Here is a 23,400-nt window from a genome sequence, read left to right on the forward strand (position 1 = left end):
TCTAACACCATCTAGCATTAATTTGACACTAATCAATTTTTTAGGGAGTTTTGTTACGGAAATCGTTAATTAGGAAGTACTTGCAAGAAAATGGAATGGCAATATTTCAATATCTTTTAAAATTATTGACATATCTTTTATGACATTTAAATTGGCTATAAAAGTATAGTCACAAACATTTTTTTTTTTTGGTGCAATAGTCACAAACATATTTTCGAAACTAAGATAAACTCATTTCTTAAAAATTATACAATATCAATCTAACAAATGCACACATATCAAAGTGGATCAAATGAAGGTGGTAAAATAAGTTTTAATGAATTATCGTAGCATAGTGTAATTCAACATCCAAAATTGAGTAATGTTAATATTATGATTCTAAATTTTAAATTGTAATTTGATTCTTTTCTCATTTGAGTAATATTTGTACAATTATAGCATCTAAATTTAGACATAATGTATGAACACATTTGAATTCCATAATTTCTACATTTCTAGACTGCTAGTATGAGCACACCATTTTATAATTAAAAGTGCAGTCTAGTCATGGTTCACCAACAACATACGCGTATTTCTCACAAAAACTTTTCTCTCTCCTTTGACTTTCAATAAAAGAAAGTTGACTTTTCTCAGTAAACACCTTCCTCTTGCATCACCCAAATCAAATTCTTATACTAATTACCCAAAAATACTGTAATAATGATGTCACTCAATAGAAACAGACCACATTTTTTGGTAATTCACATTTACTTTTACAATTCTTTAATCAAATTTATTAAGCCACGTTTTAGCTTTATCTTGATTCCAAATCTTAGTCCTAAGACAAATCAAACTTTTATTTTTTTTTATTTTTGTAAAATAAAAAAAATTCTAATTCTACCCTTTTTCACATATCTAAATTTGCTTATAAAAATAACCCACGTATTCTGCAACAAAAGGAACAATTTGTATCTTTCTGGGTTTCATTGATTTTCTGGGTTTGTCAGTTTTTGTGCCATTTTTTTTTTTGTTGTTGCAGAGATTATTGGTCAATTTGAAGGTCAAAGGAGAGAGAGAAAAAAGGGTGATTAGAGGAATTATGAGTACTGGTAATGCACTGGATGAGATGACTCAAGGATCCAACGGTGTTGGTGGGGGTGTTAAGGACGTGTACGGTGAGGATTCTGCCACCGAGGCTCAACATATCACTCCTTGGACAGTATCTGTTGCCAGGTGATTGTTACATTTATTTTATGTTCCGTAGACGGGTTTGATCTCGGGTCTTGAGTATTGTCGTTTTTGTTGCTTCTAGTAATTTTTTCATGGTAGAATTTTGATCTTTTACGTGTTGGTGCATCATAATATATTGATATGGGTTTCTTTCTTGTACAATGGTTAAATTATTCTAAGTAACTACTGTAAAAAAAAATATGAATATATGAAATGGGTTTTTTTGCTTTGTTGTGTTCATGTAATGTCTGATTGTGAGATCAAAAAAGGAAATTATGGCTTAATCATAATATATGAATAATTTTCGTGATTATACAGAAATGGAGGTTGAGAAATTATTTCCTGGATTTAAAGATTTATGGATTAACTAGTTCTTGGAGGTTCTTTTAGTCAAGACAAGACTTCTGCATTACTGCATTTTACCTGTATTAGATCGAAATTTGTAAACAGAAATTTTCTGAAGGCATGTGTTGAACTCTTTGGATGTTTTTGATTGCGAAAAAGCCGAAAAGATTTCTCGTGATCATATATTAATCAAGTACTGTTATTGCAGTGGGTATACATTGCTGAGGGATCCCCATCACAACAAAGGGCTTGCTTTTACAGAGAAAGAAAGAGATGCTCATTACTTGCGTGGTTTATTACCACCTGCATGTCTGTCACAGGAGCTTCAGGTTAAATCACTAAACCTTGTTTGTTTGTCAAATTTGTTTAAAAGCTATTTTTGCTTTAGAGTAGTAGTTCTTAATCGCGATATTTTGATCTTCAGGCGAAGAAGTTTTTGGCGACTCTCAGACAATATGAAACTCCCTTGCAGAAATACATTGCTATGATGGATCTTCAGGTATATCTGTGTGTTTGACATTTACAAAAGTTGTTACTGTATGGCGCTATTTTGTCAGTTCGATTTTTTTTACATGTACTACTAATAATTAAGTAGTGTAAGCCAATAATCTGATGTTAATTTGAGAATTTTATTTGTAATTTCTGGAGCTGGAGAGCTACAATTGTAATGATCATGGCTTACAGGACAGTACATGTTGTACAATTTGGAGTGTTGAATTAAAGACAGACCTCGCAGCCACTAATTTCATAAATGATATACTTTGATGGAAATCATATAATACATGATAATCTCAAAAGTAATTCTGAACAGGCATCAGTTTGCAAAATGCTACTTAAATGTATGTTGTGACTCATAGTAAGATGTAAGTGTTGCATGATTGATCTGCTGATGCTGTAATTTTTACAGGAGAGGAATGAGAAACTGTTTTATAAGCTTCTTATTGACCATGTTGAAGAATTGCTACCACTTGTGTACACTCCAACTGTTGGTGAGGCTTGCCAAAAGTATGGAAGTATCTTTAGACGCCCCCAAGGTCTTTTCATCAGTTTGAAGGATAAGTATGTTTTCTGGAGCATTCTCATTATTTTCCTTGTAGGATAAAAATAGTTTGTTCGACTTGCATTATGTTTTAGGAAGTAAGAATTTGATGTCTTTTGGTGTTTCAGGGGAAAAATTCTTGAGATTTTGAAGAACTGGCCTGAAAAGAATATTCAAGTTATCGTGGTTACTGATGGTGAGCGTATCCTTGGACTAGGAGACCTTGGTTGCCAGGTATTGAGCATGTATAATCTGCTTCCTTTTTAAGTCTCTGGCACTCCTTTTTAACTTCCCTCCACTCTACCTTGATTTCTCTGTTAGACTCATGTAGTCATGATTGATAAGACAAACTTACTTTGTTTAGGGAATGGGCATACCTGTTGGAAAACTTTCCTTGTACACAGCACTTGGTGGAGTTCGCCCTTCAGCAGTAAGCAATTGATTTTGATTAAGCTCTTATATTGTAATCATTTTTATGGTTTCTGAATGTGAAGCATGTAATCTGTACTGACGATTTGTTCATCTGGATGCATAAAGGCATGCTATTAAGTCCCTACTCCCAGATCTAACTGTATGTTTTTCTTATCTTCTTCCTTTGCAGTGCTTGCCTATAACCCTTGATGTTGGCACAAATAATGAGAAGCTATTGAATGACGAATTTTACATTGGTCTGAAGCAAAATAGGGCTACAGGGAAGGAATACGCTGAGTTTGCTCAGGAATTTATGTCTGCAGTCAAGCAGAACTATGGCGAGAAAATCCTAGTACAGGTCAGTCACAAATTCTGAGCCTCTAATTACAATAAACATGTTTTCCCAATAAACTAACTCTGTTGTTATTATGACATTCATACAGTTCGAAGATTTTGCCAACCATAATGCATTTGAATTGCTGGAGAAATACCGCAAAACTCACCTTGTCTTCAATGACGACATACAGGTGGTGAAAGTTCTCGTGCCTTAAGATCGTGTGATTTCTTTTAGAAGTTTCAAGTAATGTAAAACCCCTTGTTTTGAGTGCAGGGTACTGCCTCTGTGGTTCTCGCTGGGCTCATTGCCTCTTTGAAACCACTGGGAGGAAACTTGGCTGACCATACATTCTTATTTTTGGGCGCTGGAGAAGTGAGCAATTTAACAAGCTTATTTTGAGAAACACTATATATATGCAGTATTATTTGTATTCGTATGTTGCCCAAACTGCTAAAAGTTGCTTCCTGGATAAAGAAATATTGAAATAATATCAACATATCATCTTGTATTCTGTCACTTCTTCAAATAACTTCAGATGATGCTGGTTGTGCTACTGCAGCTCTCTTGCATTTTGCACCCTCCCCCCACCCCTTGGTTCAACTGGATACATGTTCAGTCCTTTCTAATTTTAGATAGTTCCTTCTGTTATCTGACACTTGAAACTTTTGTTATCTGAAGGCTGGAACAGGTATCGCTGAGCTTATAGCTCGTGAGATGTCAAACAAGGTATCAAACTGGTCCTAATTTATTCATTTTTTTTGTTTCTGGAAATTCATTACAACCATGCTCTCATCTTTACTCCCCCTTTTTTATCCCACCTTACTATTTTTCTCTGCTGTTTTTGCACAGACAAATGCTCCTGTTGAAGAAATGAGAAAGAAGATATGGCTTGTAGACTCCAAGGTATTATCCACTCATCCTGATGCTTATTAAAATTTCATATAAAGGCCATTACTTTATCATTCTTGACTCTTATTATCTTTTACTTACAATATTTATTTACTATTTTGATGGCAGGGACTTGTTGTTAGCTCTAGGAAGGAGTCGCTTCAGTCTTTCAAACTGCCTTGGGCACATGAGGCTAAACCTGTTACAACTCTTTTAGAAGCAGTACAGGTGAACGAGAATTGGCTACTAAAAAGGCATTTCATCAATAAGAGATTTTCTTGTGACTAAAGTTTTATACTTACTTCTGTGTCCTTTATTTCTCAGGTAATCAAACCCACTGTGTTGATAGGTACTTCTGGAAAGGGAAAGACATTCACTAAGGAGGTGGTTGAAGCCATGTCATCTATCAATTCGGTACCATTCTACTTTCATTTATGTTTCTGCTTCTTGTTTTGTATTTAAACGATCTAGGTTTGGAGCCATATTTGTGCGATGATTCACTTAGTTTGGCTTCGGGTTAGATCATTTTTGGGTTTATTGTGACATTAATTTTGAGTCAGGTCAGGTTGAGACGTTGGGTAAATAGTTGGATCAATTTTGGGTCATGTATTTTCAAGTAACCTGGGACGGCGTGGTTTTGCTAGGTCTAGTTGTAAGCTTAACATGGTGTGTTCATGTGGTTATCTGTGCAGAAACCTCTCATCCTTGCTCTATCAAATCCTACATCACAGTCAGAATGTACTGCTGAGGAGGCCTACACATGGAGCAAGGTAAATTACCGTTTTTGTTTGCCTTTTCAATTTTCAATTCTCACCTTTATTTCTTTCTTTTCTACAAGATGAAACTGACATGAATATGGCTTTATTCTTTGAAATGATTTAGGGCCAAGCAATATTTGCCAGTGGAAGCCCATTTGATCCCGTCGAATATGAAGGACATACTTTTGTTCCTGGCCAGGTCTAACCTGCATCCACTGCCTTTTTTTTAGGGACCCTCTTTATCTAGATTGAAAGTTAACCTTTAATTGTCATGTTGCAGGCAAATAATGCTTACATATTCCCTGGTTTTGGTTTGGGTCTGATAATGTGTGGTGCTATTCGTGTTCATGATGACATGCTTTTGGCTGCCTGTAAGTGCCCCACTGAAACTGTAAAAGTTTAAACTACAAATTTTGATTTCTTGTTTTGTGATTGTGCAAAGACATATAGCCTCTACAATTCTTCTTACAACTCTTCTTCTAGAGCTTATCATGGACTGTTCCATTGTCCAAAAAATCAGGCCAGGCTGCATTTTGGCCTGGAAAGTACTGCAGAAAATTGATAAGATCAGGTATAGATTGAGCTGGAGTCGGTAACATACTCCCCATAAAAGTCCGATCAATTGGGCTGGCATTCTGTAAACACGGCCTGAGTTGGATGAGGCCAGTTTTGACCAGCTCTATCTTCTTCCTACTTTTGAAGCTAATCTCTCTGGGTCTTTCAGAAATTTTTTAAATAGCACAATAAAATCATTTTTTTTTCCTACCCTATGATCTTTGTTATCTTCCTTGATGGAGAAAAAGTAAAAGTAACTCTTTATCAATCTGTAAACAGCTGAGGCATTGGCTGCACAAGTTACAGAAAAGCACTTAGCGAAGGGACTTATCTATCCACCATACAAAGACATTAGAAATATATCTGCTAATATTGCTGCCAAAGTTGCAGAGAAGGCTTATGAACTCGGTGAGCAATTACTTTAACTGTCTGATATATGAAGAAATACTTGGATCTTCTTGTAGTCCGCTGATTATCCATCTGTTATTTTGTGTAGGTTTGGCTAGTCGGCTTCCACAGCCAGAGAATCTGGTAAAATATGCTGAGAGCTGCATGTACAGCCCTAATTACAGAAATTACCGTTGAAGAATGTGGTTATGAAATTCCCTGCAGTTTTGGATCTTCCTTTACTTGGGCTTCTTAGTCTAGTTATCCTTTTGTAATCTTTACATTCTACTCCGGCTAATTTTCTGCATACATTCCTTTCTTGAATGTCTGCAGATCAATATATAGTGCTATGCATTGTTATACGATTATTGTATCTACCGGATCTGCTATTAGCTTCTATAAAATCCAGCCAGTATATTGAACTAATAATTTTGCTCAAAGCTGTTTCCTTCAGCTGAATTTTTGCTTTTATGAATTAAGACTTCAATTTTTATCAAACTTATTCGAATGCAAATCTTGAGAATCTGTCGGGTGTAAAAAGAATAAGCTGGGGCAAGGGTGTATAAACATGCTTGAAAATTATACATAGAGGGAATTAAATCTTGTTGTATAAGGTGTATATCAGCCACATAAAGCACACATAACAGCTAATATCCGTATGTTTATTACTCATTATTTATGAGAAGAACTTTGTAATTTTTACAATTATGAGCATCCGGTGAGTTCAGACCCTGGGTCAGTTTGCTGCATCAATGCAACAACTGAAACAGAGCTTGTAGCTCCCTTGTTATAGACCGTGGAGGCAAGTGGGATAATGTGGGGCACGACTCGATCAATCAGGTTGGATGGATACAGTTGAGAAGCCAAGGAATGCCTGGCATTTTGTCTCTCTCTATAGCCAGCCTAACAGCCTTGATGTCCAAATCATTTGAGGGCAATGCATATGCATTATGGAATACTTGCTTAGCCCATCATCATATCTTAATCAATTAAGCTCATTCATTCCAGACTCTAAATCTGCATAACATGCAGTGTAGTTTTATCCCTTAAAATTTTTCTGATTCCTCTAAAAGATCAATCGCGTCCAAAATACCTGAAAATCACGACGAATCAAATGTCATGCTTGAAAAATCCCCTTCAACTTTGGTAGGATGTATATAAGGGATGGGGTATCACAAATCATTCGCTATCCTCCCGTATCATTTAATTAGTAGTGTCGCTTGTGTTTTGGACTTGTACACAAGTCTAGAACTATGGATGGGCAGGGCGGTACATGAGCAGACACCCCCCTCCCCCCATATCTAAACCCACTACCTATTACCTAATACCTATAGTGGATATGTACAGGGTGTGAGCCCTAGGCGGTCACACTCGAGGCTAGTTATGTTACAACTCTTATGCTTGTTAATTGTGAGCAAATTAAAGCTATCCCAAAAACCTTAATTTTGTCTCTAACGATGACTAGAGCTTTTTTTTCTTTTTTTTCTTTTTTTTTTTTTTGCCAAATTATGTTGATTAACCTTGTTAACTTTTTTATTTACAATTGTTGAACATAACTTAATTATTTTTACTATACATAGAGCTATTAATATAATGTCAACTAAGTAATGTTTTGGGGTGGCAAATCGACCTCATAACTAAAGATAACTCTTTATTACAGCTAAATTAAAGTATAGAATCTACAAGACACAACAAGGAAACAAAGTTGCATATAATTACAAGGAATAAAATACGAATCATAGTTCTCTATGTTTCCTAATAATAATGATTAGAGGAAATGGGTTGAACATGCAAGTCCAAAAACTTCCCACGAAAGACGTTTCCTAATTGAATAGCTTTAGTACAAATTGCTTAAAATAACATCACAAACACCAAATTATCTATAATTTAATTCCTAAATTAAACTAACCAATCAAGTGATAACATATACTGTATTAATTTCTTTGGTAATTTAATCTCTTTGATTAAGATGCTTGGACGTTTAGTCATGGGTGATGGAACAAACAATCTTAGGTGTCCAAAGATAAGTTTGTTTTTAATTATATAAATAAAAACCGATTTGATGTATGTATAATAACATTCTAAAATGATAAATTCTTTATAAAACAAATTTTCTAAATGTATTAGCCTTATTTCATTTTATTATCTTCAACTTATATCAAAAGTACATAAACTTATTTATGTCAAAATTGGACCAGATTAGACTTGTCAATATACTACGTATTACTGAAAACAAACCATATAATAATTTTAATTCCTGTTTATTTATTACTATATACTTCATATTTTTTATTGCACATTAACGTAAATCTTACAACTTGCATATGTGAAAAATATCCTTTAAACATATATAACATCCCATATTTAACTTTAACATTAATGTAAAAGTACAGCTAAAATTTAATCAAAAAATTATATTCAATCACATATATGAAATAAAATTAAATAAAATAGACCAAAATGACGCCTGATTTTATACGAGTGAGCACATCTGCTTTATTACACAACTCAATGCCTCAAACTATGATTAAAAAAAAAAAGCATTCTTAAATGTAACACAGAAAAAATAGCTAATATAATTGAAAAAAAAAAAGCTATATTCAGTTACATAAAATAAAATTAACGATAATGCTTTATGTAGCCGGCTATAAATAAGCATTACATATCTTTTCTATATGGTATTAATTTAAAAATGTAAGATAAAATAACGCGTAAATCAGTGTAATTGATGATGAAATTCCATTAATACTTTCATTTTTTAGCTTATTATACATACTCCTTAGGGTTATAAATAACATTTTCCTAAAATTAAATAACATTAGACCAAAATACCTTATTTTATACTAACAAGACGTATTTTCTTTATTACAACTCATACTATCATTTTCCGAAAAAAAAAAATAGCATTCCTAAATATAATAAGAAAAATTTAGTCTAGAAGTTGACTTTATTATACGAGTTTATGTTATGAAAGTGCTACACAATGCCAGTTACCCCGCCATTTTCTCTTTCTTGTTGTCCTCCATTATCACCTTCATCAAATTAATCCATAATCAACGGAGATTGATTTCGAATCTCAATTGGTAATAAGAATCTCTCAACCGAATTTTCTTCTTCTTTACTTCCAAATTTATACTCCTACTTTCTTACCATCTTTCTCTTTCTCTTTCTCTTTCTCATTTATTCTTACCAACTCAAAAAAAAAAAACTCTCAGCCAAACACGCCGCAAGATACTGAAATTCTTACACTAACGTTTCTCTTTCTCTCTCTTCTTTAGCTTTGACACTGTTTCTCTCTCCTCAGTTCTACACTTGTCCTGCTGATCTCCAGGTTAGCTTTTCTGGGTTTTGTTTTCTATTTTTGGGTTGTCTGAATTTTGATTTTTCTGGGATTAATTTTGAGTTTTTGAGTTAATTTTATGGTGGGTTGTTTTTTATAGTGTTTTGGTGTATTGGGGTTTGTGGGTTTTTTGTGGGGTTGTGATTTCTGGGTTTAAGATTGGTTTTGGAATTGTTGATTATATAATGATTTTTTTTTTTTAGTTTAAGATGTGTAGTTTAGGGTTTTTGTTTGAATTGGGAATTTCTGAATTAAAATGGAATTGTGATTCTTGTTTATAGATGCATGTTGGATTTAGGTTTCTAGTTGATTTTGTGAAAGCTGAAGATCTTGGAATATAGGGTTGCAATTTCTGAATGAACTGAACTGAAATGAAACCATTAGAACTCAAAAATTGAGATAATTTATATATTGGTTATTCATAGGTTGGTGATGATGATTTTTAAACTGATAATTTATGTAGGTGTGATAATTGTCACGAAGATGTCGATCGAGCATCCGAGGGCTTCAACCCTACGGATGGTTGCTCTGCAGATGACTGTTCTCGTAGTGTCTCTGCTTGTAGTGCCCACTACTCCACAGTCCGCCTCATTGGATTCTGCTGCAATGCAGTCCTTGAAACAGAGCCTAAAGCTCCCTACAAATGTTGATTGGTCTGCTCCAGACTCGTGCAAGTGGCCGGGTGTGGCTTGTGACTCGAGCAATCGGGTCACACGCATACAATTGAGAAGTCTAGGGTTGACTGGCACTTTATCCCCTGCAGTAGGCAACCTCACAAGCCTTGAAGTCCTTGAGCTGATGAACAACAAAGTAACAGGCCCATTACCGAGTTTTAAGGGGCTGAGCTCGCTACAGAGGCTATATCTTCATAACAACAGTTTTAGTTCTATCCCTGATGACTTCTTTGACGGTTTGACTTCACTCCAGGAAGTATATCTGGACAGTAACCCATTTAGTACTTGGTCTATACCTCAGGGGCTCAAGGATGCTTCTTCTTTGAAGAATTTTTCTGCTATGTCAGCCAATGTTGTTGGTAATATACCTGATATTTTCAACCCTGATAATTTCCCAGGTATAATCCATTTGCGCTTGTCCAACAATAATCTGACTGGTGGTTTACCCTCGAGTTTTTCGGGTCTTGGGCTTCAGTCCCTGTGGTTAAATGGGCAATTGGATTCCCATGGTAGTCGAAGTCTTAATGGGACAATTGATGTTTTGCAGAATATGACCCAGTTGGTACAAATATGGTTGAATATGAATGCCCTCACCGGTCCTATTCCAGATTTGTCAAAATTGGCTGGTTTAGAGGATCTGAATTTGAGGGACAATAGCCTCACAGGTCCAGTCCCTGTTTCTTTGACAAGAATGTCATCCCTTAAGGTGGTTAACTTGACAAACAATGCTCTTCAAGGACCAACCCCTAAATTTCCTAATTCAGTAGCTGCAGACATCTTACCCGACAAGAACAGGTTTTGTTTGCCTGATCCTGGTGTGAACTGTGATAGCCGTGTGAATACATTGATATCAGTTATGGAACCATTTGGATACCCTTTTCAAATTGCCCAAGATTGGGGAGGCAATAATCCTTGTAATGGTTGGCGGGGGATAGCTTGCTCTCAAGATAACATTACAACAATAAATTTACCGAGTAGGGGTCTAACTGGAACTCTTTCGCCAAAATTTGCTACTCTTACATCGGTTAAGACATTGATACTTTCACATAATAATATCACGGGTACCATACCTGATGAACTTACAAAAATGCCTAACCTCAGGACACTTGATGTTTCTTTTAATAATCTTTATGGTAATATTCCAGCTTTTGCCCACACTGCTGTTAATGCTCGTGGGAATGCTGATATTGGCAAAGATCATCCTAGCACATCCACTGGAGGTGGCTCTTCTGGTGGACCTGGAGAAACCTCTAGAAAAAGTTCCAAAGTTGGAGTAGTTGTTGGATCAGTTGTTGGTGGTGTAGTCTTTGTTTCTTTTGCTAGTTTAATGCTATTTTGTTTCTTGAGAAGGAAAAAGCTCTATGGGAGGGTACAACAGTCTAATACTGTGGTGATCCATCCAAATCATTCAAGGTCTGATGATGCTGTCAAAATCACAGTCACCGGGTCTGGAGTGAATGGCAAGGCGGTGAGTGAGGACCAAAGTCAGGGGAGCAGTGGCACTAGTGATGTCCATGTCATAGAGACTAATAACATGGTCATTTCTATTCAAGTGTTGAGGAATGTGACCAACAACTTTAGTGATGACAATGTTCTGGGAAGAGGGGGCTTCGGAACAGTCTATAAAGGGGAGCTGCCTGATGGAACCCAGATTGCAGTGAAGAGGATGAATTCTGGAGTTTTAGGAGACAAAGGATTGGCAGAATTTAAGTCTGAGATTGCTGTTCTTACTAAAGTTCGCCATCGACATTTGGTTGCCCTCCTGGGATTCTGTTTGGATGGAAATGAGAAGCTTCTTGTCTATGAGTACTTGCCACAAGGTGATTTGAGTAGATACCTATTTCATTGGAAGGATGAGGAATTGGAACCTCTTAAATGGAATCAAAGGTTAACTATTGCAGTAGATGTGGCCAGAGGCGTTGAGTATTTACACAGTTTAGCACATCAAAGTTTCATTCATAGGGATCTTAAACCTTCTAATATTCTTTTGGGAGATGATATGCGTGCAAAAGTTGCAGATTTTGGACTTGTTCGTCTTGCACCTGATGGTGGGAAAACCTCGATAGAAACCAGGCTGGCAGGCACGTTTGGTTACCTAGCTCCTGAATATGCAGGTAAAGTTAAATCCTTATGTATTGAGATATTCTTCTGTATATGTCTGCTTCAAAGTGATAAGCATAGTTAATATGGTCACCACTATATGATATGTCGCTTTCTAGTTTTAGTAAGTTAAGATTTTAACTTTATCATACCACCATTAATGATAATATTTTTGATTCAGAATTTCAAAGAAATACAATATCGGTATAGTAAAGATATAAATCTTTGATTGGTGAAGGGTAGTAAAGAAATTTCAACTCAAAGTTCTTCAAAATAACCTCCAATCAAATGTGGCCTATTATTCAAAGACAAAGGGGACAATTTATTTAACTAAGATGCTATCCGATCCTTAATGCTTTACTTGTCAAGGCTGTGCTATATCCTTAACAATGTTTCCTGATTTACTGGTATGAGATTTGGTACGGGTTGGCTACCTAATTTGTTAAATTGGGCCAAAAATACCAATTTGCTAGTAGAATTCACTATTTCGGTTTGCAGGGGTGGGGTCAAATCAGGTAACTCTGGTCCTAAATATTAACAAAACAGGAACTCTTTCCTAAAAAAAAATAATTATGACATGGTGTTTTGCTTACTGCTTATTCTTTTCCTGGCTAAATAATTGAATCAAGTAGAAGATCTGTTAACAGATATGCTTTGTCAACTGATAAAATAATAATTTAGCTTGGAGGAGCATGTTTGTCTTTGTGTGTGTGCTTGTGCAAGTTTGTTGGGGGTTATGTGTGAATTTTGACTGTTGATAAGCTTGTTTAATAAGGTCCATAAAAGCCAGAGGCCTAATAGAGTTAAGGCTTCCTAATAACAACTAAGCATCCACTGGCTTGACAAATTTAATTCTAGGATGTGCTTTAATTAACCTTCTAATCTATCTAATGAGAAGCAAGCTTCCTGTATTGGTCATTTTGCTGATAATATCTGTTATATTAACCAGTATCACCCACGAATAAGTGTTCCTTCAGAAGTCAACAATTCCCAATTTCCCCAGTTTTGTGTTATTAAACAAAACTAAAAGCAGGATAACACTTGCACACGCTGTTAGTGGGATGTTTCACTATTTACCTAGTAAGCATGGTTTGCAATTTCTGGGTATGACTACAGGCAGACTAAGATTGTTGGGGGAGGGGGGGGGGGATTCTGAGTTACTACCATCTGTGATCTGTGTTATTTAATAGTTTCGACTACGAGTACTTGATATTTATTATCTAATTCCCTTTTATAAATAGTTACTACCTATGAAATAAAATTTAGTAATATTCTCATCCATAAGTAAGGGTCTCTCTCTTTATCTCTTGGCATGAACATAAAGGTGTTATAATACCATGTTAGATTACTTGTTAGCTGCATATACAAAAAGGTAAAATGATACTCTGCTAGTTATCTGATATGTTGGTCTAATTCCTCTAACTTGGATTTGTGTTTTGTTTTGCCAGTAATGGGCCGCATAACTACAAAAGTTGATGTGTTCAGTTTTGGAGTGATATTAATGGAGATAATTACGGGGCGGAGGGCACTTGACGAAACCCAACCAGAGGACAGTGTTCACCTGGTGACTTGGTTCCGGAGGATGTACATTAACAAGGACTCTTTCCAAAAAGCAATTGATCCCACCCTTGAACTCAACGAGGAGACTGTTGCTAGTATCAATACTGTTGCTGAGCTGGCTGGCCACTGTTGTGCTAGGGAGCCATACCAGAGACCTGAAATGGGTCATGTAGTAAATGTCCTCTCTTCTCTCATTGATGTGTGGAAGCCTTCAGAAGATAACTCCGAGGACATTTATGGAATTGATCTTGACATGACCTTACCACAAGCCCTGAAGAAGTGGCAGGCCTATGGAGATAGCAACCTCGACGATTCTTCTTCATCATCCTTCCTTGCAAGTAGAGACAATACCCAAACAAGCATACCTACAAGGCCATCAGGGTTTGCTGAATCATTTACCTCATCCGATGGAAGGTGAGGTGGAACAGAACTGGTTTCCTATATGGTGAGGCATGAGCAGCTTATGGATTGATCTTGAAGATATATGTCACAAGTACCCCCGTCCTCCCCTTCTCCCCTTGTCTATTGATTCCTGTTAGCTACTTGTTTCTGTCCGACATGCTTCCTGCTTTTCTCTGATGTGTGGTGTTAGGAGGGGCGCTGATTGTGATTATTTAGGATCATTAGATTGTTTGTCTTCTAGAACAGGATGTTTTGAGGAACTAATCTGAGCAATATATGTATGTAGATGCCTCGGCGGTAGACCCCTTTGTGAGAGCATTGTTTGCATTGTGCGTCTCAGGAGAGGAATACAGATAAAACCTCGAGTGGTAAAACTTAGTTCCCAAATTTAGAATCAACTGAGTGTGTATTGTATAGAATTAATATTGGTATGTTTTTGCATAGTCATAAATTTTTTTCTAGATATTGTTATCTTCAATTATGTGTTGGATTATGGTTTTTGGTTGTGTATGTCTGTCTTTATTGATGGTGATTGCAGCTGATGATGATGGTATTTAATTAGATAAAACAAGGAACACGTATTTTTGCTATTTTGTCGAGGAATCTGTACTTATTTATTAATCCTATGATAAATAAATACAACATTCTTTGTTTATTTGACGTGACCACATGAAAACAAGTCAACTAACGTAGAAATTCCTAGAAAACTTTTATTGGCAGCTGGTATGGATAAACATTGCGAAGTTTGATTAGTTATTTACTTCATTGGACTATCATGATATTCTAACTTTGTTCTCTTCACTATATTCTTCCGCCATATTATTTTATTACTCTCGTATTAGAATTAGATTGATTCTAACAAGATTAGAAAAATTCATACCATACCATAGTAGATTGGTAGGCCATAGCTTTTTATTTTTGTTTGTTTATTGTTAAAATTAAAAGTCATGAAAAACAAGTATGAAGTATTTGAATTCAAAATCCTCATTAAGAGATCGGAGATAACAAAATCTCAATTGATACAACTTTCTTTATATACTCCGTGTATATTAGCGTACAACTACAAACAACGTTCAATTTGCATCAAAAAAAAAAATCAATCAACTTTCAATTAAATCAAATATGAAAAAAAGGGTTCAATCAAATAAGGATTTCAAATCATATCATATCGATTTAGACAAGGAAGATTCATATCATGATACCATGAAAGTTTAAATGATATGAATCTTCCTTGACTAAACCGATATGATACCATGAAAGTTTAAGTTTTATCTGTATTCCTCTGATCATGAGACGCACAATGAAAACAATGCTCTAACAAAGGTATCGATTTAGACAAGGAAGATTCATATAATGATACCATACTTTTAATTTCATATTAGATGATTCTTATCATAATACATATACTTTAAGTGAAGACATCAAAATCTTAAACTCAACTAAAATCAAATCCAAATAACCTAGTCTTGTTATTGCTTATCCTTTGCATTAATTATGATCAAATTACTACTATTTTAAGAGATGAATTTGCTTATCCTTTGCATTAATCAGGTTGCTCACGTTGCAAGATTGGTGAGATGCTAGTGTTGTTTTCTTGCATTGACCATGATTATACAACCCTTATATGGAATACATATCATGATACCATGAAAGTATGGATACCAATTTATCCCTTATTAATTTTTTTATCTAGAGTCATCATTTAAATATAATTTTTCGTATTCAACATAATAAAATTTCTTCAATTATCTCATATCCTTTTTATTTAAACTCCAAATTTTGTGGTTTAACAAAAATAAATGTGGCTCATTTCGAGCCATGGGGTTGGGTTGGACTTGACCTCTCAGACTAGATAATTATGTCAAAATCCACTAATAACAAGTCGGATTATACTTTGACCTAAACATGTATATATACACAAGCGAGGGAGTCCATGTTGTCAAAATTGTACTTCCTTCGTTACAAGTAGTTGACACATTACTTCTATCACATTTGTCAATGTATATTTAAGAGAAGGTATTGCATGTGTACGGACACACGAACTGTTTGGTGCGGGAGGTTTGGCTGATACATTTCAATCGTTGGCTGATATGTTTCATGTGTTGACTGATATGATTTTTGTGTTGGCTAATATATTCTTTTTGTTGACTGATATGTTTTTTTTTTTTCCCTTTTGTTGGCTGATCAAACATCATTTGACTTATATATTATTTAGTTGGCTGATATATTTATTTTGTTGGCTGATATGTATATTTTAATTGTTGGCTTATATGTTTCATTTTGTTAGCTGATATGTTTATTTTGTTGGCTTACATGTTGCTTTTCTTTGCTGATTTCATCCTTTTGTTGGCTGATATGTTCTTTCTGTTGGCTGATAAGTAGCGTTTGTTGGCTGATACATATCTCTTGTTGGCTGATATGTATCTTTTGTTGGCTGATAGGTTCCTTTTGTTGGCTGATACGTATTTATAAATGTCTAATATGTCTTGAATGTTGACTGATATGAAATATCAATTGGTTGATATGTACATATTAATGGCTGATATGAATTATGTATCAGCCAAGAACCCAAAATGTATAAGACCTATAAGCCAACAACCCAAAATAAGCCAATAACACAAATGTATCAGCCAAATAAATTCAAACTCACGCACTCCCTCGGTCTTAACCACAACACCACCCCTAAACGGCCAAACTCACACAACCATGCTGCAACCCCTACTCCATCCTTCAACCCAGAACAGAGCAGCGCAGGACCGCAACCACCAACCTTGCACCAGTCTCGCATCAATTTCCACACCTCCGCATACACTGCAACTACCCAGCCACCAACAACCACCCACCTTCCACCGCAACTACCAGCTGCATATTGCAAACCACCGGCCACCATAGATCGCAAACCACCGCCAATCGCAAACCACAACCAAAATCACAGCCCAAACACAAACCTGATCTAGGGTTTAAATCGTCAATCATCATCGTCGTCATCCACCATTGTCGCCATCGTCATCTTCATCGTCATTGTCGTCTTCGGGTCTTCGAACGCACAAACACTTGGGTGCGGATGGACGCACCCAATAGTTTGTGTATATTTAATTGAAAATATCTTTAATTATACTATTGTAAATATATTTAAAAAGTTTAATTTTAATTTTAATTAAGTACACGTTAAATGGATCTAACACATGTCTATATTTGTTTCATATATATATAACTCACAAATGTTAGTCATAGTAAGGTTTATGAATAATGTCAAAAGTCACAACATGTCAACTTATTTGAAGCAGAGAGAGTAATATTTTGAGATAAAACTAGTAACATCTAAAGTGATTCTAAGGTAAAATCGTTCTGCAATTTCATTACAAGTATGTCACTTTTTTTTTTTTTTTTTGGTATTCCACCCGCTTCACCCTTTAAGCTAATCTGGATTTGAGAATCAATTTTGAAGGGTTAGGTTTCAGTTTTTTCCCAATTATTATTACAAGGATCAAGTTTATCACCTATTTACATTCCAATATTTTCTTATACTCGATTACTCATACTATTCCTATAAAATATAGGCCTAATTTTTCTGGCCAAGCCTGCATAATTTTCGGGCCGGACTAATGGACCATTGATGATCAACTCTAACAACATGTACCGCATCGAACATTCGTACTCATAAAAATATAAAATTATGTGAAAATCCATAATTTGTCTTTCTCATTTTACATTTTCCATCAAACATGGAAGTTGAATTTCCATGCTAACTCCATGAAACCCGCTTTAAACACCAGAGACTGCAAACTGGCGCTTTAATTCAAAATTGGAAAGACCCAAAAAAAAAGAAGTAGGGTTTTGGTATTTTCTGTTGAGTGTTTATTTTCCATGGATCGTCTTCGTCCCAGAGAAAGAAAGGTCTTTTCTGGCTTCACAGATACCGAAGTAAGTATTTTTTTTGTCTGGGTATTTTTGTTTTTATGAAACTTTATTTGGGTTTTGATGAAATTTCGTTAATTTTTGTATTGCTATGAATTTACAGTGAATTCCCAATTTTTTTGGGAGGTGGGTAATGGGCAGTGCTGTTTTGCTTAGTGTTTTTCTGGGTTTTTTTATTAGATGTCTTAGGGTTAATCTGTTTAGTCAATTTTTGTGTTCGTATGTTGAATTCTATGGTTTAATTCAAGAATTTTATATCTAAAATGCTGTTTTTCTATGTATGCATTGCCTAATTTTTGTGCTGTAATGTGTCACCAATTATAAAAAGTCACCATTTTCAGTTGGAGGTTTCTTGAATTTACTACTTCATGGTTCTATTGAACTTTTATTAGAATATTCATTCCACTTTTTGTTAGCTTTGGAATTTTTATTGGGTATGGAAAATTGAATCTTTATAGTATATGAAGCTTGTTTCAATGTCATAGGAAGTTTGAATTTGTATTAAACATAGACTTTCATTTCTCTTGAATCCATATAGTGTATGATTTCCCATTCTAATGTCATACAAAGTAGAAAGAACCAAACAAGCTTAGTGGAGATGGTGAGGGATTCACGTCACAAGTTCAAGCCCTAGCATCTAATCATTTTGTGCTTGGGAGTTATGGATTTCCTTTCCTTTCTCCCCCTCACTCAAGCGTTGACCTATGTTGTTGGACTGAGAGGTGTTGGTTTAGTAGGAATTTTTCTCCTTACCAAAAAAAGGAAAATGTCATAGAAAATGTGTAAGACCCTTCAATTGTAAGACATGCTGGCTCTTTTTAGATGGTTGTTCGGGGAGGGGATGACATGTTTTTGGGCATTTGGTGTATGGTTGTGTATTAATTGCCCAGAGATCAACTATAACACTTTACTGTTCATTATGGACTTGTTAGTGGGTTATTTTAGTTTGATAATGTTTCTAGAATATCTTTTGGAGATGAATTAGGTGCTTTAGGCTGGACTAAATTGATTTACCTACTATCCTTAATCATGGATGATATGCTTTAGGCAGTCATGCAATTGTGAAGACTGCTTGTATGCCTCTACCTTAGTCAAGCCTCAATTGGAAGTAGGAGTACATGAGTGAATAATGTGTACTGAATTTTGTATGTCAGTTTTCTGTTTCAATGGTTGAGTTTGCACTTTAAGGCTATACAAAACTTATGAATGATTTACCTATGAATGTGCTAGCATGTGTATTAAGATTCATGTTAATGACCTCCTGAGTGATGTTATTGAATGTTTCAAGTTATATTTATTGTATCAAATTTATGGGTTTAGGTTAGTAACAGAGTTTGTGAGCCTTTAGCCCGTGCAGGGAGAACCCTTAAGTTATGAGTTTGCTTCCTGTTGCACTTGCTACACGCACTTACCTTTTTTATTACTAACAGGGAGTCAAGTGACGGTGTAGTAAACATTGGATGTTAAGGAATTACCAAAAAGAAGGTTTTTTTTTTAAAAAGGTATCTGAGACCAGTTCTATGGATAAATCGAGCTATTGACCTAGATGCGAGTCAAATGGAGAGTAGCAATTGGTTAGCATAGATGTGTCTGTTGAGAACTTGAGATGGATGTGTGGGAACGCCTTAAGGATTATATTAGTAATGGAGATATTTTGAGGACGTGAGAATAACATAAGAGGAAATTGATTGTGTTGGTTTGGGAATAAGACGGAGGCTAGAAGAAATACTAATAAGGAAAGTAGAGAGTTGAGAGCACGAGATCTAGAAAGAAGCCAAAGAAGAACAAAGTTGACTTGGATGGTGATATCTAGGAATTTGGGCTTATAGGAGCATATATCACTACAAGAGATGTTTTCTTTGATTCATGTAGCCAATCCTGTCATTGGGGTTAAGGCTCTGATATTGCTGTTGTTGTGGTACAAGTACGTACTTTATTATTTATTTTTTTTGTAGTAAGGAAGGACTGTAAAGGGAATCATTTGCACTATCACATAATTGATCTACAGGTTCCCTCATGTCATTTTTAGGGGGTCAGGTTCTGCACGGAAATATATTAATGCAGAATTTCTAACTTATGAAGAATTGTTTTTTCCTGACCTTTATCTGATTCTCCTGTCACCCCAAACCCCCCCCCCCACCCCCTCCCCTTTCTGTTTATCTTTATCAAATTTAAGCCTGTTCCGACTGTTGTGTGAGCAAGAAAATTAATGCTCCTCTTCTGTTGTATTATAGAGGGAGTTTTGAAATTGGTTTAATCCTTTAATATCTATTGACAGATTGAGAAGCTGGAATGCTTGTTTACAGAATATGGAGAATTGTCAGTCAACCGGGACTTTTGTGTGAAAGTTGCAAAGGGAATTAGGTAAATTTTGCAAGTAATTCAACGCCCTACTTTTTTTGCAACATTTTTAAGTAGCTTGGAAGATTTGCATGCTTTGACTCTAGACCTCAAAAGAACTTGTATGTATGCAGTCGATCTGCTGGGAGGGCTGGGAAACCTGTTGTAAAGTGGGATGAGGTGCTTTTTTTTTCCCACAATCTTATAACTTTCTTTCTCATATGTTCCTTGACACTCTTTTGTAATTTATGTGTAAGTCTCACTGCTTCATGTGTCTCTTAGGTGCAAAGTTGGTTCCAAAATAGGCAGAAAACAAGTCCAGTTAAAGCAGCTCCACCATCTATCAATCAAAAAGAAATTTCTCCTTCACCTGATGTGTCTAAAAATGTGGCTGCTCGTCCGGATGCTTCTGACCTGAAGAAGACTAATGAATCCAACCAGTGCCTAAAGGTATATATTTTGTTAATCTGGAGTTTAGATGAATTCATAAGCTGCATATGATGAATTCCTAGACAGTTGGATTAAATGGAGCTTGCTCCTAGTCAATCTGCTATCATATTTTTCGTTTAGCAGGGACTAAATATCATATCTTTATTTCTGCGATTATTTGTTTTTACTAGTTTTCAGAGAGAAAAGGTCAATAACTTCTATAGGGACATACCCATCTAGGGGCAAAGTCAATTTTATACTTATGAAAGTATTTGTGGCCTCTTAGTGGGGTATTGAGAATTTGACCTGGGTTAGATAATATTGAGACTTATGTTTCAGTGATTATATATACCATCTGACAATGCCTTCTTATCGGGAACTAAGAATGTACTTGAGACTGATTAGGATGTATTATTGTGATCTCTTCATCTTTTACTTTTTTGCTCCCATTTCAAGCTGGTTCCATATCTGTTTATTCTTTGGCTGTGAAGAAAGAGGCATCTTCTGTAAATTCCAGGTATCTTAGAACTTGTTACTCTCAGGTGCAGATATAATCGTCAGTTCTACAGAGCTGTTTTGATTGTGCAGTCTTGTGTTAGGCTGCCTCATATATCAAAAATTTTGTCTGCCTCATATATCAGAAATTCCCCTTTAAAAATATCAAAATTTTTGTCTGCCTTTTGTCCTTGAATCTTTTAGGCACCTTTAGATAATCATCACTTCTTTTAGCATAAATAATAGCTTTAGAAAATTCGTTTCACTTGTAAAATGTCTAGGTTACTCTTTTGATACAACAACCTGAATTGAAATCTTTTGTTGCCTAACTCCTGCTGTCTTTGTTTAAAGCAGGGGAAAAGTTACCAGATTTATCAGAGTTAGAGTTTGAGGCTAGATCAAGAGACGGAGCGTGGTAAGTTTAAATATCAAAGGCCATACATGGTGTAGTTCGTATGTTACACGAAGTTCAATTTTTTCTTCTTTTAAGAGGTCACGCTCTTAATTATTCAATGTCATATGTACTCGGCAATTGACTTTTATGGAAAATGATATCTGGAAAGCCTCAATGGCCTTGAACCTTGAAGCTATGGTGTCATGACTGTCATCACTTACTGACTCTGAAATCAGAAGCACTGGATCTTATCACACCTTGATCCAGAATACCCAAGTATAATTGCTGACTCCATGGAGTTATTTTTTTCTTGGAAATTAATTGACTGTGCTATAGATTTTATGGTTGAAAGTAACAGAGTTGGTAAAGAAGATAACTGTTCATGCTTGACTGGGGAATTTTTCTTGTCATTAGCTGTGTTTATAATATTGTGCCCTGAGGATTCTGACTTGTTTATGCCGTGAATTTTTGGTCTCCGCTTGCACTTTATCTCAGTGTTTGAAAAGGCGTGCCTCAGCCTAGGCTCTGAGGCGCAAGGCGTTAGGGGTCATGCACCTTTTGTGGTCTAGGCAAGGCGATTTTAATGAGGCGCAGCTAGGCGTGCTTAGGCTCAGCTTAAGGCGCACAAAAAAAAAATTTTTCAGAAATATTTTATTGTTTATTATATGCGCTTACTTTAATGAGGCACGCCTTAGGCACAGGGAACTCTGAAACGCCTTGGTGCGCCTTGAGCCTTTTTATATTGCTTTATCTGAAACATTGAGTTGGTGGAACTCTTTGCTTGTTTCAAGTTCCAATCTCTTTCTGCTGTAAAAAAAAATTTAGCGTGGATTCTTTGACCAAAAAATTTCTAGGTTGGATGGGGGGTTGAACAAAAAGTCATTTTGAGATTTTGGATTCATTTAGTTCCTAGTTATGTGCTCTTGTTGCAACCTTTCCATATTTACTTGTACTTTTCTATGCAGGTATGATGTTGAGAGATTCCTCTCCCACAGATTTCTCAGCTCTGGTGAAACTGTAAGTTCCAACGCTTTGTTTGGTTCAATATCAAAGGAAAACTTAATAAATCTATTCCCAAAGTTCAGTTTAATGGAAGGAAGTGAAAGGATTAAGTGGGAGATTATTAGACATCTTTTTAATTTTCTCTTTCCATATTCCTTCAATTTGGGAAGAGAGGAATGTAAAAATTTTATGAAGAAGCTTTCCCTTACCCTTCCTTTTCTATCAAATCCCATGTATATTTTGCAATTAAATATGGGAATTGATTACTTCTTTTCCTTCCAATTCCTCTCCATTAAAAAGGGCGCAAATTTTCTTTTACGATAGATGCCTAGATGGAACAAAGACATTAGTCCCTTCCACCCCAAGCTTCCCTCTCTCAAGCAAAAAAAGAAGGGAGAGTGGTGAAGAAAAGACGAGTTTGCGTGTTTACATGGTATTGTTGATTAATTCACAATGGTGATCTTTTGTACTATGTGATTAGATGCCTTCCATCCTCTTTAACTTCTCCCAATAAATTTTCACAGTGATCACTCTCGTTCAGCTTCATCCCTCCTTCCCCCACCCCTTCTGGTCCTGTCAGTTGCCTATCAACTTGAATGGAGCAATTTGGGAAAATAATGGACGGCACTTCTAGCAAGGTTAACAAAATAATATAAACATGATGGATCTGTAAGTCTTTTGTTATGATTCTTCTGAAATATAATAAAATTTGGAGATAATAGCCTTCATAACTTTGCCACCAAGTCCATATCTATTTGGAAGATGTTACTATACATCTAAACTGTAGGGCCCAGCATTTCTAGTGTGGTATCCTTCC

At 35.6% G+C, this 23,400-nt stretch overlaps 3 protein-coding genes across 3 annotated transcripts; all 3 read left to right on the forward strand.

The window, feature by feature from the left end:
• The first annotated feature begins 550 nt into the window (after positions 1-550).
• LOC110696232 (NADP-dependent malic enzyme-like) lies at positions 551-6,369 on the forward strand. Its single transcript, XM_021873512.1, has 19 exons — positions 551-735; positions 1,019-1,212; positions 1,763-1,883; positions 1,979-2,053; positions 2,462-2,613; positions 2,722-2,827; positions 2,958-3,023; positions 3,195-3,362; positions 3,448-3,531; positions 3,615-3,713; positions 4,020-4,067; positions 4,191-4,244; positions 4,359-4,457; positions 4,554-4,643; positions 4,922-4,999; positions 5,112-5,186; positions 5,268-5,358; positions 5,822-5,950; positions 6,039-6,369. The coding sequence occupies exons 1-19, from the start codon at positions 700-702 to the stop codon at positions 6,125-6,127; spliced, it is 1,854 nt and encodes a 617-aa protein (XP_021729204.1). The 5' UTR covers positions 551-699; the 3' UTR covers positions 6,128-6,369.
• Positions 6,370-8,777: 2,408 nt separating this feature from the next.
• LOC110696233 (receptor protein kinase TMK1-like) lies at positions 8,778-14,515 on the forward strand. The gene is made up of 3 exons (XM_021873513.1): positions 8,778-9,260; positions 9,733-12,057; positions 13,492-14,515. The coding sequence occupies exons 2-3, from the start codon at positions 9,753-9,755 to the stop codon at positions 14,019-14,021; spliced, it is 2,835 nt and encodes a 944-aa protein (XP_021729205.1). The 5' UTR covers positions 8,778-9,260; positions 9,733-9,752; the 3' UTR covers positions 14,022-14,515.
• Positions 14,516-17,280: 2,765 nt separating this feature from the next.
• Positions 17,281-21,246, forward strand: LOC110696223 (protein SAWADEE HOMEODOMAIN HOMOLOG 1-like). The gene is made up of 5 exons (XM_021873500.1): positions 17,281-17,929; positions 20,202-20,287; positions 20,398-20,443; positions 20,546-20,713; positions 21,184-21,246. Exons 1-5 carry the CDS (start codon positions 17,873-17,875, stop codon positions 21,244-21,246), a joined length of 420 nt encoding a protein of 139 aa, XP_021729192.1. The 5' UTR covers positions 17,281-17,872.
• The last annotated feature ends 2,154 nt before the right edge of the window (positions 21,247-23,400 follow it).

Source organism: Chenopodium quinoa, unplaced genomic scaffold (genome assembly GCF_001683475.1).
Source record: "Chenopodium quinoa cultivar QQ74 unplaced genomic scaffold, ASM168347v1, whole genome shotgun sequence".
Lineage (NCBI taxonomy): Eukaryota > Viridiplantae > Streptophyta > Magnoliopsida > Caryophyllales > Amaranthaceae > Chenopodium > Chenopodium quinoa.